This window comes from Hydra vulgaris, chromosome 10, assembly GCF_038396675.1.
Source record: "Hydra vulgaris chromosome 10, alternate assembly HydraT2T_AEP".
Classification (NCBI taxonomy): domain Eukaryota; kingdom Metazoa; phylum Cnidaria; class Hydrozoa; order Anthoathecata; family Hydridae; genus Hydra; species Hydra vulgaris.
Genome location: NC_088929.1, coordinates 38,605,001 through 38,624,531, shown reverse-complemented (window position 1 = coordinate 38,624,531; position 19,531 = coordinate 38,605,001). Strand labels below are relative to the sequence as shown.

Here is a 19,531-nt window from a genome sequence, read left to right as displayed (position 1 = left end):
ATGAAGAGAACCTTAGCTAAAGTAAAGAAAACTGAAGCAGAAAAAGAAAAAGGTGCGTTAGATAAATATTTGAGTAAATCAGTAGATCTGTTTGAAACTGAAAAATCAGACAAACAAGTCGAGTCAGACGACATTGAAACAAATATTTCTAAAGAAATTACATCAGAAGCTAGTAGTAGTTTTCTTTCTGGATGTAATGCTCAACAAAATACATCTGAATTATGTATAAATATATCTGTTAACACACACAAGGATAATGAGGATATTTCAGAATCAAGAGAAGAAAATTCAAACCCAGCACTATGTGATATTTTAAAGATAAAAGATGACCCTGCTACATGGCCAAATAAAATAAATCAAAATGTCAGAGATTATTTAGTGAACAAAGGACCCCCTAAGATCACTGTAGAAAATTTTCCCCAAAATGAAAAAGGGTTACATTTTTCGAAATTTCATTGTAAAAGAAAATTAAAAAATGGGGAAGTTATAGAACGACCATGGCTAATATATTCTGAATCATTTGATAAAGTTTACTGTTACTATTGCAAACTTTTTGACACAAATACTGATTCTGCACTTGCTACTTCTGGATTTGACAGCTGGTCAAATATTCATACAAGATTAGAGGATCATGAAAAATCAAAAAAACATTTGCAATGTACACCTAATTGCTATGAACTGCAGCAAAGGTTATCTACTGGATTAACTGTTGATACATTAAATGAAAAATTAATAAGACAGGAAACAAAACGCTGGAATCAAGTCTTTGAGCGACTTGTTGCTTCTGTACAGTTTTTGGCAGAAAGGAACTTGGCATTTCGTGGGTCTGAAGAACAAATTGGAAATCCACATAATGGCAATTTTCTAGGCGTCATTGAATTGCTAGGAAAATTTGATCCAGTTATGCAAGAACATATACAGAAAATTATTAACAAAGACATTCATGATCATTATTTAGGCAAGACCATACAAGATGAAATTATTGATACTATAGGCCAAGCTGTTCTACAGGAAATTATTGCTAGAATTAAGTCGGCAAAGTATTTTGCAGTGATTCTTGACTGCACTCCTGATATCAGCCATCAGAAACAGATGTCAATGGTGCTAAGATATGTCGCTGATGGCACACACTCAGATGTCCCAGCAGGAATTTATGAACATTTTATAAAGTTTATTATTATAGTTGAGACCAGCACTGGTGAAAATTTATTTAACACTCTTGTGAAAGAAATTGAAATGCTAAGACTAGATGTTGAAAACATCAGAGGACAAGGGTATGACAATGGAGCTAATATGAAAGGGCACAATTCTGGAGTGCAAGCACGACTTTTGGAAAGAAATTCACGAGCTTTCTATACTCCTTGTGTCTGCCATAATTATAATCTTGTTCTAGGAGATATGGCTAAAACGTGTTCAGATGCCATGACATTTTTTGGAACCCTGCAGCGTATTTACACCCTTTTTGCTTCATCTACAAAAAGATGGACTGTTTTTAAAAAGCATGTGAAATGCCTGTCTGTTAAACCATTATCAGAAACAAGATGGGAATGTAGAATGGAAAGTGTTAAAGCTGTACGATTTCAAGCCGCAGAAGTGTGTGATGCTTTAGAAGAACTAGCAAAAAGCACAAATGATGCTCAAGGGAAAAGTGAGGCTGAATCATTAGTAAGCCAAATGACAAATTATAGGTTTCTGGTTGCACTATGTTTTTGGCACTCTTTATTGTTTCAAGTAAATTTTACTAGCAAGGAACTTCAAAGCAATACCATAGACATTGCCGCGGGGCTGACATCTTTTGAAAAATTGTTTGATTGGTTGAAGACATACCGAGAGACAGGCTTTGTAGCAGCATTGATTGATGCCAAAGAGCTTGCAAATGAGTTAGAAGTTGAACCCATATTTCAACAGAAGCGCTGTTACAAGAAAAAGAAAATGTTTCTTTATGAATCTTTTGACGAACCAATTTTAGACCCCAAGACAGAATTCCGGGTAAATTTTTTCAATCAAGTTGTAGACAAAGCATTGCAATCTCTTCAACCACGGTTTATGCAGCTGAAAGAACCCCATAACCTTTTTGGATTTCTATATAATTTTCAAAATATGTCTAAAGAAGATCTCAGAAAACATTCAGCCGACCTAGAAATTGCTTTGACAGACATTACAAAAGATATAGAAGGGTTCATGCTTTCCGAAGAAATGGAGGCAATTAAGCCAATACTGCCCGTTCAACAACAACAACCCAAAGAACTCTTTAAATATTTGGCTTGTAATGATAGGTCGACTGCATTTTCAAATTTGTTCATAGCCCTAGAAATACTGATGACAATTCCAGTTACAGGCGCTTCCGGTGAAAGAAGTTTTTCAAAACTAAAATTAATTAAAACCTACCTTAGGTCAGTAATTAACTAAGAACGACTAAACAATTTGGCACTAATATCAATTGAATCTCCTATAAGTAGAGAAATTAATTATGAAAAAATTCTAAAAGAAAGCAAAAAAGCAAGAAAGATCCACTTTGACTTATAGATTATTTGTTTATTATGACAATAACAAGAACTGTTTTGTTTAAATTCATTGTAATATTTTTATTATTGTTTATTGATTCGTTTGTGGAGTTATGTTTTTTTGTATAATAAATGTGTTTCAATAATTTTATTAATAGTAGTTATTGTAAAAAAAAAAAATGAGGTGGGCCCCGCAAGCATTCGTTAAATTGGGCCCCGCAATTCGTAAGGCCGGCCCTGTTTATAACTAACTTAATACTAAACACCTAATAAATATACTTAATAAATAGCTCTTTAAATTTTTTATTAAAACATTAACTTTAAATTGGTGTTTATACATTGTATTTGTGATTATAATGATCATATGTTATAAATAGACAGATTAAAACAAAAACTCTTCCAAATTATTTACCAAGAAAAATAGAAAACTTGTTTAAAAAGTCAAAAAAACCAAAAAAAACAACCAAAAAACATGTTTTTTTGACCCAAAAAAACGCTAGAGGAAAAAAACGTGTTTTTTTGCAACTCTACGTCCAACTACTTCAAGCTGATAGTTGTCATAATCGAAATTATGAAACTTATTTGCGTAATTCATGATTGATTCACACACTAGTCTTAGTATATTTATACTTCATGACCAAAATTAAATCCATCATACTCTCTACATGCTCCTAATACAATGTTAGAATTTTCTTGTGCAAAATCATATAAATGTGAACCAGGATGATCTATAACGTATTTATTTACCTCATCTAATAAAGAATTATCTTATTTAAATTTTAAAAACCCTTCTAAAATATTTGTTTGATCATATAAAAGATAAGCATGATGAAACTTTTCAATATAATACGAGAATTCTTGAGGCAAGATATGTTGACTAAGAGTAATATATACAACATCAACTTTATTTTCGTATTTTAATTGTTGAAAATTACATAGTAGGAATAATTGATCTTTATTTGTTTCAGTACCTCCATAGATAGTGAACCATTACATAAGGTAATAAAAATTCAAAAAAATCGTTAGTTACTAATTCTTTAGCAATACCAGGATTTTCTTTAATAATATTAAATTCTTCAGTTGTTTTTATTTGATTGAGAAACTTTTTTTTTTTTTCAGGGGATTTTAAAAAGTTAGGTTTGCTATTTTCTTGATTAAAGAAGCCGATAATCTTTCTAAATTAAATCCCCTTTACTAATATCTGCAAATGTTTTCATAACTATTACCAAATAATTAGTTTAATACCTATTAATATATTGAAGCAAGCATATAATAGCAAGCTCTAAATATATATATATATATATATATATATATATATATATATATATATATATATATATATATATATATATATATACACACATATATTCCTGCATTAACCTACATTTTACAGCGGCTAATGGTAGCCTATATATGTTCTTTTTTGCTAGTTTGTTTAATACTACTTTTATGACTCCGTTGACACTATTCATACTCACGTTCATTGAAAGAAGTTTCATGATAGTTTCTCGAATGTCATAACTGTATCTGCCATCTTCAAATGTTATTACTTCCTCGTCATCTAACAAAGAAACCAATTTGTGAAGCTCTTGATTCTCCTCGTTTAAAATGTTTGTCTTATTACATAACGAAACAACTTCATCCTCTAAACCTATAACATCTTTCATATTGCAGTCATTAATATAGTTGGTTTTATTTTGCAAAATAATTTTTAAATGACTCACTTTTTTTTGCAGCTTTATTTTCTCGTTTTTTAATTCAGAAATGTTTATATCGGAATTTTCAAGAACTGAAGTAATATCTTCTATTTTTTTTTTAATTGCGATATTTTATATTTTGTTTCATTTTTTAATGAATTTATTTCATTTTTTTTAATTTCCAGTTGAGTATTACGATATTTTATTTTTTTATTCAAATTTCTAACATTAATTGATTTATTTTTGGACTTAAATAGTTCTAATTTGTTTTCAATAATATTGAGCTTTTCTTCTTTTTCACAATAAAGTTTTTTAACATTGTTTAGTTCACTTTCAATTAAAGAGTTTTTTGAAATAAGTATTTGCAGATTGCTTGACATATCTTCAAAATCCTTTAGATCCTTAAAATAATCAAATTCTAAATCCATCATCGATTTAAGTTTCCTTTTTAAATTTTTATTTTCTTTTTTGAGCATTTTGTTTCCACTGATAAGGATTGTTTCTTTACAAACTTCAGAACTAATAGATGTATTATTAGGAATATTTGTCACAGGTGGAATAAAGGTTTCACTTAATAACAAATTCAACTTTTTATTTTTGCGTTGTTTCTTTAATTTTCTGATTTTATCAACTAATCCATTTATCTTTGTAGCTAGTTGTTTTTCATAGCAAAATTTACAATATAATGCATTGTTAGAGGTATCTTTTAACGTTAAATACCAATTATAAATTTCTTCATTAAACATTTTATCTGAACTATTTTTTCATAAATCAAGTCAAGAAAATATATAAATTTAAATCAATCTAAACATCATACCTAAATTGATATCCAAAAATTTAATGAACTATAAGGTTATTTATTTATCAAAACAATCATTGCTTTGATAAATAAAAAACCTTATAGTTAATTAAATTTATTGATATCAATTTAGGTATGATGTTAAGATTCACTGTTACAATGAAAGTAAGTTTTAAATAGTACATACAATGTTATATATAAAACTTACAGGTTAGTTAAAATAATAAAAAACTTAATGATAAATATACAGATGATTTAATTAACAACACTTTAAAACTTTTTATCTACTTATCAGTAAATAAATAGTTTTATTTATTTACTGACTACATATTTTTACCTAAATATAAAATTAGAAACAAATTACTTCACTGAATTAATTTGTTTCTAATTTTATATTTAGTTTATATTTACTGAAGTCTTCCGTAAATGATTTAATAAATCTTGTTTTGAAAGTTAATAATAAATACTTATCAAAAAAGTTCAGCTAGATATATCAACCAAAATCATACTATATCAATATCAGCATTAATGCACCAAAATGTATGTATAATAATGTTCAATAAAAATAACAGATCTTTTTTTCCATTTGGAAGATGGAATGGTAGAGTAACTAAGAAATCCGCAGAAAGTTAACACTTAGTTAAGTGTAGTGCGCTTAATAAAACGGGGGTATTTCTAAAAATCACCTTAAAGAAAACAAAAAACCCACCCTATATAAATTTTTTTTTAAAATCAAAAAGTTATGTACATAACAAATAAATAGCTGCAGAACCTATTTTCACGTGATTCCAGATGAACTATCTTAACTTACTGGTATTTACACAAAATTGAATCATTTTAAAGAGAATAAATTTTTCAGTTCAAGAGAAAACTGTCGGCATCACATAAATAAATGTTCTACGTTCTTTTCTGAAAAATAATACATCAATATATATATATGTATATAATTAATTTTCATGGGTGGGTTTTTATTTTTCGACACCTACATAAAATCATATCCTTCGTATTTTGGACGAAGTTTTTCAATATCAAACCGAAAGTTTTTTTTCCGTGATAAAAAATCAAGTGACTAAACTCCTTGTTCTCAACTAGACTTATATTCATCGATAAATTTTAAGTTTTATAGTATTATCTTTAGCGTTCAAAAATAATGACCATATAAAATTTATAAACACCTCAAATTGAGGGGGTTTAAACTTTATATGGTCATAATTTTTGAAAGCTAAAATATTTTACTATGAAATTTAAAATTTATTGATGAATATTAGTCTAGTTAAAAACAGTACAAAAAATATTTCATCAACTTGTTGCACTCACGTTTGGGGCAGGGGGGCACAAAATTTGGGGCTTTTTTGTTCCCAGCCTCCAATCATCGCATTTTTTTGCAAAGCATCCTTTTTTGAGATAAGTATAAACATATAAATGTTTGGAATTTGCTCCATGTCTGGAAGTTAGCTATCTCAAAGACCAAAAAAAGCTGGTTCCGGCTCTGAAATGGATTCTTTTCAATCTTAATAAAACCAACTAAATGGGTTCTTATCAAAAAACATAAACTGCCAATTAACATGCCTCAACTTGTTATTGTTAATTGAAAAAGTAGCAGTAACCAAATTTCTAGGTGTTTGTATAGATGAACATTAGGGTTATGCCTTTTTTCAACCTCATGCTCCTTTACTGTAGTTTGATGAATTTTTACCTAAAAAGCGGGGTGAATTTTTTTCAAAAGATATGCAAATAATAGTTCATTTTATGCTTTTTAGGTAAAAGTTCATCAAACTACAGTACAGGAGCATGGGGTTGAAAAAAAGTCATAATTCTAATGAACATCTTACATGGAAAAATCATATTAAAAACTTATCAAGGAAAATTTCAAAAAGTACAAGAAAATTGTAGAAAGCAAGAAATGTTTTAAATATACATACTTTGGTACAATTATATCACTCATTGGTATAATTGTACACAGCAAACATTGCTTGGGATAGTACAAATAAAAGTAAACTTAAACCTCTTTGTCGTCAGCAGAAGCACGTCTTATATATTTTAAAGACCGTTATAGACATACAAAGCCTCTATTATTTGAAATGAAAGTTTTTTAAATATATGAGCCTAATATTTTTAATATTCTTTATTTCATGCTTAAATGTAAAACCAATTAATCCCCAACTTCTTTCCATAATTTGTATTCATCAAAATATAAAAAATAAATACATTTTACGCAATGATAATCTTAATAGGCAGCCCATTTTTCAAACAAATTTTTTTAATTTTATATTTATCACGGACCATTTTAAGTGTAAATATTCGGTTAATTGTAGTATGCGCCATAAATGGACTTACTATTCCTCTGCCGGGATCGAGGAAAGAATAAAAATCCAAACTTTATGTGTGAGCTATGCACAAATAGCGAATAATCATATGCACGAGTTTTTCCTATGACCCCCAATGTAAATTTATTACGCAATGATTTTTACAGTTTTTATCGCATTATTGCCAACCCTCCATTTGAACTAATTTTAACTATTTCATCATGTTATGCTGTATTTATCATGTTAATAATAATTCTCATTATGTCAATATTTTATAAAAAACTTATTGTATTAACTTGATGCAATTTGTTCCAGATTAAAGCTATGAACTAGGCAAAACGGTGCAAAGGTGACATTTTTTTAATTTGGAAGACAAGCATTTAACTATACACAAAAACAAATTTATATTTGAAAACTCAATAAAACTCGTTTAATAATTCGCAAGTTATTGAATTAATTTATCTGTAAATCAAATTATATCATAATCAGGAACTTACAGATGTTATCTTGTTACAATTGCAATATTTATAGCCAATTCCGGCTATAAACATTGCAAATATTAAATACAGAATCGGTAGACATTTTTTAAAGAGAAATTTTCTAGAGCCACTGTTAAAAGTCAGTCTTTTGCTATGGCGTTTTTTGAAACTTCGGTGTTTCCTTTTTTAGTTTTTTTTGTTAAAAACTAAAAAAGCTCGTTTATTTGTACACGACTTGTGTTTCTCTGGTGCAATGAAGTTTTATAACTTTTAGTAAATGTTATGTAAACTATTATTATTTAAACTTGTTAAAAAATGTTAAAAAAAAAAGATTTTAAGTTATCAATTAAGAAGCAATTCCCTTTATAAATTCTTTCTATATTCTCAAAAACCTTATTAAAAAATAAAAATGAATAAAAATAAATACAAAATTTAAATAACACAACTTCCGGGGATGCTACAGTGTTAACGTGATTAACAGTGAATCCATGGAGACGACATTTGATTTTAAAAGCCTTTTAACATAAACTAATATCACTTTGGTAAGTTTAATATAAATCATTGCCAAAGATCTCCAAAATTTCTGAATCAATCTCAATCGATGTAAACTCGATTACCTAAAATAGTATAAATACTTTAAATCAAATAAAATAACCGGAAAGATAAAAAAAGAAAAAAAAATAAGTCAACAATAATAGGCCAAGTAACATGGCCTATTATTGTTGACTTATTTTTTTTCAAACAAAACAAACACAACCTTTTGTTTTCTCGTACACTCAACTAAAATTAAGGTCATATAGTTACTTTCTGGTAGCTGGAGCTTAGCTCAAATCTCAGTCAGTCGGTTATAAGCTGATCTACTGAGACTTATAAATAAAACTAATGAATAATATCAACATAGTTTACATCTTAAATTTTATTTAAAAAGTCTCCGTTTTAAGCTCAATTTAACTGTTGAATTAAATAGCTCCGTATTTTTAACGGGGCATATACATGAAACTATAAATATGCATCCTTTAATGAAAAGGTTTAAACATGGTTTTATGAGATGTTGAGAAATAAATTGAATATTTTGAGAAAGAACCTTGTATCAAAATAAACAATTTAGCACACAAAAAAAGGAAAAGCTTCAAGCATAATTAATATTTCATAAATCCAGATATCAAAAAAAAAGTAAAAAAATTTTATACATTCTATTACTAATTCTTGATTGATAGTTAATATGGTATGATAGTATGGTATGATAGTTGATATTGGTAATAATACCATATAATATTATTATATTATAATACCATATTATATCATAAAATAATACCATATATTGGTATTATTACCAATAATATGGTATAGTAATAATAATACCATAATTTTATTCCATATAATTCTTGATTGATTGTTTATATGGTATTATTACTATTATGCATTTAAGTATACTTTAACTACTTGTTTGCTATTATTGCTATTATTTTTAGTTTTGGACTATTTCCAAAAACAAAATATAAAAAATAACTTCTTTGGATATCAAGAACCTTCTTGGCAACTTTAGTTTATAAATATTTATATTTTAATTATTTTTTTAATATAAGTTTAAACTTATTTAAATTGTTGTTTTTTATAACGTTTTTTTTTTAATTTTTTCACTAGAAAAATTTGGTTAATTTCAAGCAGGCTGTTTTAAAAAAATATATTTTACTTTATAAAAAAAATAATTTGGAACATTATTTTTTGTTTCTATAAAAATTATTTAAGAAAAAAATTGAATTGAAAAAGTTTGGCGTGAAAGTTTTTCAATTTTAGTATTATTCGACATATGTGCAAGCACAAACAATGTGATAGTTGTTAAAATCTTCCTTAACTTCAGTAGTGGTAAAACATGCGCATAATAAGGCATAATGTAAAAATGCTTAATTGCGCTTTACACAATAAAGCATTTTTACATAAAACCAAGAAAAACTATTGACTTTAAAAAAAAAATGTTTACAAAATTATAAGTTAAAATTTTAATAAATTAACGAAAACTTGTCAAAGTAAATATTAGCGCATTTCAGTCTTAATTTCAAAAACAAGTCTTAGTTTCAAAAACAAAATATACCTGATGCCATGCACTTGGTATTTTCAAAACGGCACTTGAAAAAAGGGAAAATAAAGAAAAAAAGAAGTTCTATCCAGCAGCTTGTCCTCGAAATAATTAAGAAATTATAGGTTGTGCTAGAACTCTATGGAAAGTTTACTTCCTAAACCGTTAGACGTAGATCCGAGAGTTGCCTTCAACAAGGCATAATCTGCCTGAAAAGCAGATTATGCCTTGTTGGATCAATAATCTGCCTGAAGACATAAATTCTGTGATAAAAGTCTTGAAGGTATACAATCTATGATAAAACTGTCAGAAGAAATATTTCTTTCCAAAATTAACAATAAAATAAACAAAAAATACTTTCACTTTCAATTTTTGAAAACTTAGGCTTAAGAAACCAGAGGATTTAAAAAAATTTAGAAACACCAGAGGATTTAAGAAAACTTAGAAATACCATTAAAATCTAAAAAAAGAATTAAAAAAAGAATTAGAAATCTATAGAGTATGTATTATAATAAAAAAAAACCTTTTTAGATCCATTCTTTTGGTTCCTTTAAAACTTTAATAAGTTTAGCTTCTTCATCTCCATGTTCTAATTCAGGGCAATATTCCCATTTTGCTATTAGAGGCATAGAGACAAGAATACTTTCTATTCTGGCACCAGGTGTAGCTAAACCAAACTGAGTTCCACGATCATAGACAAGATTGAACTCAACATACCTTTACAAAATTGATATTTCAAAATATTAAATTCTATGGAATGCCATAAAAACTAAAAAATTAAAATTTAAAAGTAAAAATAACAAAAACAAATCAATAAAAATTATTTTTGCAAATTATATTATTTTTAATATAATTTTTGCATGAAAAATAAATTAGTACAACAAACTTTGTTTATATTAGTTTGATAACAAAATATATACATCAATGATGGCAACATTAACAAGGCAATCAAAGCTCTAGATGCTTAAAAATCAAAATAGATAAATGATTTTCAAAGTTACAAATGTAATCAAGGTTTGAGTGAATTTTATAAAAGTAACAAAAATTATTTTATTTGTGCACCTTCCCCTTCTCATCAACTGCCAATCACGATGCCTTGAAGAAAAAGATTTATCTTTGTGCTCTTCTATAAGTGGAACATATGATGGTAAAACTGAATAACCACACGAAACTACAAAAGCAAAGCAGTCATCGATTGATCCTTCATCAAAATCATCAAAAAAGGTACCACCAACTCCTCTGGCTTCACCTAACGATCAAATAAAACAAATATTTTATCGTTTAAATGTTGATTATTTTTAATGTGTGAAATAGAAATCACCAGCATAAAATATCAAACCTCTATGCTTGTTAAAAAAGTAATCGTCAGCCCATTTTTTGAACTTCGGATAATATAAACTATTATGCTTATCACAGGCCATTTTTAGTGTTTTGTGAAAATGCGATGCATCCTATAACAGCATTTTTATTGTTATGTTACATCATAAACTGTACACTAAACAATAGATAAAGTTTACAATATTACTAAAATAAATATAACAGAATAAATAAAATTTATTTATTTTTTAATATTTCTAGAAACAAAATCAACAACAACTACTACTACTACTACTACTACTACTACTACTACTACTACTACTACTACTACTACTACTACTACTACTACTACTACTACTACTACTACTACTATTACTACTACTACTAATAATAATAATAATAATAATAATAATAATACTAGCTTTTGTTTTGGATATATAAATATATTATTATTAGATTTTTTTTAAATATATTTAATATTTAACATTTTTCCACTAAAATTATCTTCCGCAGGAAGCAAGAGCTTTAGCTCTTGATCTCGCTGCCTGCACACCTAAAGTGACTTACAAGAGCAATTTATGGCTCTCACAAAAGTATAATTTTGTCATGAATATAAACCTCTTTTTTTTCTTATCTAATTTTAGATATTGATTAGAAAAGTTATAAACTCTGGTTCAAACTACATTGTATAAAAAAAAACAAAGTTCAAGTTTCAGATTGACATTTTTGCTTAAAAAATGCTAATTTTTTTTGCGTAACGGTCACTGATTTTTTTTAGTATAGTACTGATTTTTTTTTAGTATAGATTATATTTTAACTAGGTATACAAATGGCTAACAATTTGTTGACTTAATAGCATAAGTTATTCTATACTACAATAAAGTAAAGCAGAATTTTAGTATTATAAATGCAAATATAAATATTACATGTTTATAACTTATAAAGCAGGGTTTCTTAACCTGTGGTCCATGGACCCTTCAGGGGTCCACAGCATGCATTCAGGGGGTCCTCAGGGGGCACAGATTTAGAAAAAATAAGAGGTGGAATTTTCATTTTTGAACAGCTTAATTTTTATATTTTTAAATGATAGTTTATAGCAAGAAATATGTGCCAAGACTTCACTGCCAAACAACACTTGCCATTATTGTGTGCCTTTATTGTGTGCCATATAAGTGCCATTATTGTTTTTTTATCACACAAACGAAGGTGAATATTGTTTTACAATGAATGTTTTACAATAGAGACTTGGGTGTGTAGCCCATTTATGATTGATATCAATGATATCAATGATGAAGATCTTATTAAAGATGATTTAATAGACATGAGATCCAAAGCAGTATTGCAAGCTGATTTTCATGGAAAGGATGTTTGTGATTTTTGGTAACAACAGATTTTTGGTAACAAGGAGAGGGTAAGAACAAGCTTACCCTCTTCTTGTTAAATGAGCAATGTCTATATTAATTCCAGTTGCTGCTACATACCTTTGTGAGTCAGGTTTCTTAGCATTAGTGTCAATAAAAACTAAAAATCCTAACCAAATAGTCAAAGACATGTCTTGCATTGTCTAAGACAATTCCTCAATTTAGTGTGCTTATTGAAAAGAAACAGCAGCAACAATCTCATTAAACAACTGATATGCGATAAATTTTACTTGATACTAATAAATAAAAGTGTTTGTTATGATGTTTTTTTTTCTTTCCTAATACATTTACAATAAGGCTTGAAATTGCTAAAATTTTGAAAGTGGTCTGTGACTACAAAAAGGTTAAGAACCACTGTTATAAAGCTATAATAGAATTAGTAATATAATATATAGTTATAATAGTATTAGTAAAAAAAAGAAAATTTTTCTTTTCATTTTAAACACAGTGCAGAGAGATTTTTTCTTAAAATCCTTGGTGTGAAAAATCATGCAATATCACTATAACATTAATGACAATATAGTCAAGTTGTAACTTTATAAGTTAAAAACATGTAATATTTATATTTGCATTTATAATACTAAAATTCTGCTTTATTGTAGTATAGAATAACTTATATTATTAAGTCAACAAGTTGTTAGCGTTTTTGTTTATTAAATTTTCTATTGAATAAGTAAAGTTGTTAATGAATAACATGGATAGCTGAAGTAAAGTTGTTAATGAATAAAATGGAGTAGGCTAGTGTGAAAACCCAAAGTAAAAGCTTGTTTAAATAATTTTTTTTATAAACAGAATTTTCGTAAGTTTTCAAGGCACAATAAAAATTGCTTGTTAAGCATTTATATTTGTAGCATAAAAGTTACAAGCATATGCTTGTAATGAATATAAAATCAAATTTTGTATAATAAGAAATTTTTTATGAACAAAACAGCTTGAGCAAAAAACCAAAAACTCTTGTAAAAAGCTGTTTAGAGGAGCAGCTGTTTAGAGGAGCAGCTGTTTAGAGGAGCAGCCTTGCATGGCTTCAGCTTGGCTCTCCGTGTTCTTTTTAGAATTTCTTTGCTCTCATACTCAATTACTCCGGCCAAGCCTAAATAATAAAGTAAATAAAAAGTTTTTAATAATGTTAAAAACAATAAAAAATAATAATTAAAAAACTTTAAAACTTGAATGAAAAAAAAGAAAACAAAAAAAAACAAAAAAAAGGAAGAAAAGAAAAATAAGAGACTTAAAAACTATAAAAAATTTTTTTTTAAATAAACATTTTTTCTTTTACTGTTATCACTTGTCAAACTTTTAAAGAAATAATAATTATAGTATACCTAGATTATAATATAATATCCAAGGGTTGAGTTAAGCCATTGCGAATTGTGAAATAAGAAAATCTGGACATATAGTTAATGTGACTTTAGTAAATGCAAAACTATGTACTTTATTTTTATTAGTTGATTTTAAAATTACCGAGTGTTTTTCCAGACCATTAGTAACAGTTAAGAAATGCTAAACTGTTTATATAACTAAGATTTATGAAAGTTCATTAAGTTTTTAATATTAACTTGTGTTTTAGTGCGCTGTCATCAGTGTCGTTTTGGGGGATTAAAGACCTTCCCTAATAAATTTTGAATATTTTTCAATCTTGCTGTATTTATAGCAATATTTATAGCAAAATATTTATTATAGTATATATCTATAACAATTATAGCAATATTTATAGCAAAAAAATATTAATATAGAAAAAAAGTTTTCTAAATGTTTAAATAAAATTCAAAAGTTTTCTCATTTTTATAGATTTATTATACACAATTGTTCCATATAATGCTTGCAAACTCAACATATGCTAAAGATGTTTACACTTACAGACATTTGTACGTAAAGCTATACAAATGGCAGAACTAAGAAGATCTTATACTATTAAAAATTATAGACTAAAAAGGATCGTCCATAAATTGTGCAAAACTAAATTCACTTATTAAAAAGAAGATCTTAAGTTCTTTTAGGTGTCAATTTTCATTAAACTTAATGAGCTGTTTTGATCTTTTAACTAACTTACAAATCTGCGTGGGAAAGTTTTGATCTTTTGATTTGTTCATTAGTGAAATTTAGCGTTGCATAATTTATGGACGATCCCTAATCTAAAAGTTAAGTCAAAAAATATTGGAGTATAATTTTAGTGGTTATCTAAATTCTGTTGTTGTTGCACACTCGGTTTAGAATGTTAAACAGGGGCATGGTAAATAGCTGTGATTATATCAATATTAAATAATTTTAACTTTTAATTACTTTTAAAAATAATAAATTTAATAAAATGGTTTAATTTAAATATAAAATTAGAATTTTCAAGTATTAAAAGCATACTTTTTAAACCCCCTTACTGTTTTTAAAAAAGATAAGGTCACCGCGTGGCAAGTTGAAATTATCAGCTTGGTTTTTATTTTTATTTTTGTTATTTAAAATCCAAAACAAAACAACTTTATAGTTCTAAAGATTTTATATTCTATATAAAAATGTTGTATACTCATTTTTCTTGCACGAACTCAACTAAGAATTTTGAGCTTTTTTAAAAATCTTTTCCTTTGTTAAAGTGTATAATATCGTTACATATTTTTGTATATAATCTCTATGAAATTTCATAGGTATTTTAAAAAATTGAAAAAAAAAAAGTCGCCAGTGGTAGTACTGCACGCTAACAACTCGGCTACGCTGGCACGCCACCTAACAAAAAGCTGTATAATAATTTTTTTTAATGGAAATAAATGCTATAGATTAAAATTAAGGAGAGGTTGACGCAATGCAATTTATAAGTGAGAATTAAACTGCAAAACTTGATGTTATTTGCATACACTTTCATTTGATATATGTTATTTGCATACGCTTTCATTCACATTTTCATATATAACAAAGTGCTGCGACTCTTTCTTGCTATTACCTTGGTTGCAATGGCTGCCAAGAATTCGGTGTCAAACATACTCAAAAGGGCACTACTACTATTAGTTTCAACATTATTATATAGATTTATTTACTGCTTAACTAATTTTTTGAATGAATTATTTATTAAACTTATATTTTTATTAGCTTTATTAACTTTACAGTCTTGCCAAAATGTAATAAAAATGTGTATATTAATAATTTTGTATTTATTAAAATACTATCCTTTATCCATTAATAGCATTTCCTAATATGCTTTATTAAGAAAAAAAAACAAGTAAATTATATATGGAAAAATTCTTACAATACTCTTATACTATATTGTTAAATATTTGATTTAATGATCAAAAGGTTATTCATATCTTAAAAAATATACTACTCAGTGGGAACGAGACATAAAAAAGACCTCTTTTAAACATCTGTTGACTGTTCTAAAGATGTCTTTTTTATGCCCCATGCCCGCTGGGTGGAATTAGAACTAGGAATAATAATGTATAGAAATAAATGTATACTTGCCCAAAACATTTTTTTTTTAATAAATGTAATATGTGGTGGTAGAGTAGAGGTGTAAAGTAGATAGATAGAGGTAGATAGTAAGAGGTGAGCAAAAATATCTAAATAACTGGATATCCTAATTTCTGGTTCAGTAATTAAAAAACTTGAATATCCGATCCGGAAAAACCAAGCCAGCTATCCAATCTGCTTTTTCTATTAATTTGGATGCGGATTTGGATCAAAAAATGGATATCCAGATCTAATTTGGTTTTCTAAACTTATTAAAAAAATAAGAATTTTATAAGTAGCTAAACTGAATGTGCAGCGGTGCCACAATATTCTGGCTCATAATCAAGAGGTTTGAGATTCAACATCACCTCAAGCCCAACCAACATTGGTAAGAAAATTTGACTTAAAATGATTATATATTTTAGCTTTTTGCGTTCTCGTCTGTAAATGTTCTTAATCATAACAGAACTAAATGTTCATTAATAACAATGAATAACTTTAAAGTAGTTTCTTTTTTTGTTTGATTTTTTTTAATTAAAATTGTTTTTTATTTATTTTATAGTTAATAATATCATTTCCTAATACTATACAATATTATTTTTAGGTTTAGAATAGAAATTTTATTTAAATCTTAATCTGTATAATAATTATAGAATATTAAAACTTTTATTAAAACTTTTGTTCATGCTAATGTGTTTTTAAAACACATGTGGCGTTGAAAATAGCCATTTAGTCATTTAAACACAATACTGACGCAAAAGGCAAAAAAAAAAAAATGCAGAAAATAAATAGGAATTTTTAAAACCTTGACGCAAAGTAAACTTATGAAGTTAAATTGTAAATAGACTTCTTTACAGATATGTTTTTAAAAAAATATTTTTTACAACTTTAGAATAATGTTTATATATCTATTTAATTAATTTGGTATTAATTAATAAGACTCTACACAGTCTACATAGAATAAGTTTAGAAGGATGATATGACAATATCTAGACACAAATTCAAAATTCAATTCAAATTTCATTCACCAATTCAAAGCATAAAATTATTGCCAAGAAAAAATTACAGATTAACACAACTTACACAACATAAGTCGTGACGCCAAACTAAAAAAATTACTTCTAAATGAATCACAAATAAACTGTACTGCTATAATAACAATTATTACTATTGTTAATATTATTATTATAACAACAATTTATCAACATTATTAATCTAAAAAATAACCTTTTCATTCAAGTAATTTGGTGTCAAATCCATGCCTCCACCAAACCACCATGTATGATGTCCACTTTCATTGACTACTTCAAAGTAACGATAATTAAAGTGCAAACTTGGGATGAATGGATTACATGGATGAATAACACTACTTATACCTGCAAAAAATTTTCTTTTATTAATTTGTTATATAATATAAAAAAATTAAACTTTTATTGATTTCTATTTCTTATAACTGATGTTTACAAAACTTTTATTTTAGTTAATTCAATAGGACAAACAAGATCTACTTATGTTTGTCCTATTGAGTAAAGAGTTACATAAAACAGTAAAAAACAGTCAACTATTAGCTATCATTAGCTAATAGTTGACTTTTGCAGTTTGCAAATAGTCAGCTATTATCAGCAAAGAAAAAAACATTTCATTATCATCTTGTCTCCATATTTTGAATTAACAGACTATTTATTTATGTGTTTTTGTTTAGCACAACTTCACTCTATCACCTTTCTCCTTGTTCTATGTTGCTCTACTTCATCTCAATACTGCACTCTTTTTAATGTTCTGATCAAATTGACTATATCCATTTTCTTTAGCCTTTATCCAATATTGTTTCTGTTGGTGACTTTAATGCTCAACACACAGAATGGCTTTGTTATAGTGTCGATGACTCTGCAGACATTAAGGCCTACAACTTTTGCCATTTTAATTCTCTAACACAAATAGTTGCCCTTGGGTAGAAATCTTTCGCCTTCCTGCTGACTAATGTGCCCTCTTATATAACTTCTTGGATTTAGGCTGGCATGGAATGTTTTATATCATCTCAATGATTAAAAGTCAAGCCTTACTCTTTTCCGTGGTTTTCCTTTCATTGCTGCAATTTCCACTTGTAAGCATTACTTCTACATCTATAAATAAAATAATTCTCCAGAAAACAGATATCTTTTTACTATTGCTAGAAACTAATGCAAAAAGGTTTTGTTTAAAGTCGAAGCCCACTATTCTCAGGTCAGGAAATCTCAAATTTCATCTCAAAAAAAATGTTCCATATGTTTAACTTCTTTTCTCTTCAGTGTCTATAATATGGACAAATTTATTATTCCAGCTTTTTTGCATGGTTCATATTTTGTTACCTCACCTAAAGACAAAGCTAAATTGTTTGCTATGAACTTTTTATCAACCTTATCTCTTGATTCCACAAATCACATTCTACCATATAAACGTACACAGCAAATTAGTTTCTTAATTATATAGACAGATAATAATTGTGAATAAATTGCATATCAAAACTTTCACTTGTTAAATTGTCAAAAAAGATGTTTTTTCAACAACGACTCTAAAAAAAAGAATGACATTTAAAAATTGAAAAAATATATTTATGTTTTATTGACTTTATTTATTAAATTTTCTAGTTTATTTAATTAAACTTGATATTTTGTTAATAATGCAAAATATTTAAATAATGCAAATAACATTCAAATGTTGCACTATTTACAAGATCAAAAGTTTAGTCTGTAGCAACAGTGGCATATGTCATCAAGATGCTTTTGCGGTAATTTGGAATGTGTTTTCTGTTGTCCTCAACAACTTGTATTAGTTTCTGCATTTCAGATTCAGTTTTTGTGATAGATTCATTAAATGTGCTCAAAAGAGCAACAGAATGCTCAGCAGTGTCATAACTTTCACAGATTTAACAATTGCTTTAGTATAACGAAATTAAGCAATTTCTTCCCAGGTCTTTTGATCGGTTCCAGATAAAAAAATTTCATCGAGACCAAGTGACTGCAAAGCAGCAGTTGATGATGATGTCACAAGCTCATGAAGTTGCTTCTTTTCCAACTTGTTTAATTCTGCTGCTGGACACTTTATACCCCTGACACTCCAATCAGCTCCACTTTGAATCATAGCTTCAACAATCAACTTTTTTTCTGTGTCACAAACCCTGTCAGAAAATAATGAAAGTGGAATCATTTCTGACCCAAGGTACCAAGTGTGATTTTGAAGCTTCTTCATAGCAGCATTTGAAATGATCTTGTTGATCTCAGAATATTGTTTAATTCTTGTGAAGAGCATCAGGTCATTTGCTGGAGCATCACTTGCAATTGGACAGGCAATCCATGTTGGTACATAAATATGAGCAGCAACGATACAAAATTCGCACAAGTTGTTCTGCTCTTTTATAGTCAGCTTGAATTCATTTCTTAAGAGGTATATCTTCATACAATCGATGACTTTAGCCATCCATCTAGCCATGTGATAAGCTCCCGGCATGCGAAAACGATACTTC

At 27.5% G+C, this 19,531-nt stretch overlaps 2 protein-coding genes across 2 annotated transcripts in view; one reads left to right on the top strand and one right to left on the bottom strand.

The window, feature by feature from the left end:
• Positions 1–2,409, top strand: LOC136086325 (uncharacterized). The gene has a single exon (XM_065808619.1). It carries the CDS (start codon positions 1–3, stop codon positions 2,407–2,409), a length of 2,409 nt encoding a protein of 802 aa, XP_065664691.1.
• Positions 2,410–8,142: 5,733 nt separating this feature from the next.
• LOC100213358 (oxygen-dependent coproporphyrinogen-III oxidase) overlaps positions 8,143–19,531 on the bottom strand; it is a 25,881-nt gene continuing 14,492 nt past the window's right edge. Inside the window, exons 3-7 of the mRNA XM_065807958.1 lie at positions 17,257–17,405; positions 11,202–11,313; positions 10,925–11,111; positions 10,386–10,579; positions 8,143–8,402 (exon numbers count right to left, since the gene is read on the bottom strand). Coding sequence (XP_065664030.1) covers positions 10,390–10,579; positions 10,925–11,111; positions 11,202–11,313; positions 17,257–17,405 — 638 coding nt within the window. The 3' untranslated portion in view covers positions 8,143–8,402; positions 10,386–10,389. The remainder of the gene's footprint in view (positions 8,403–10,385; positions 10,580–10,924; positions 11,112–11,201; positions 11,314–17,256; positions 17,406–19,531) is intronic.

Coding starts and splice junctions, on each gene's coding strand:
- LOC136086325 (XM_065808619.1), top strand. CDS start 1: ATGAAGAGAACCTTAGCTAAAGTAAAGAAAACTGAAGCAGAAAAAGAA.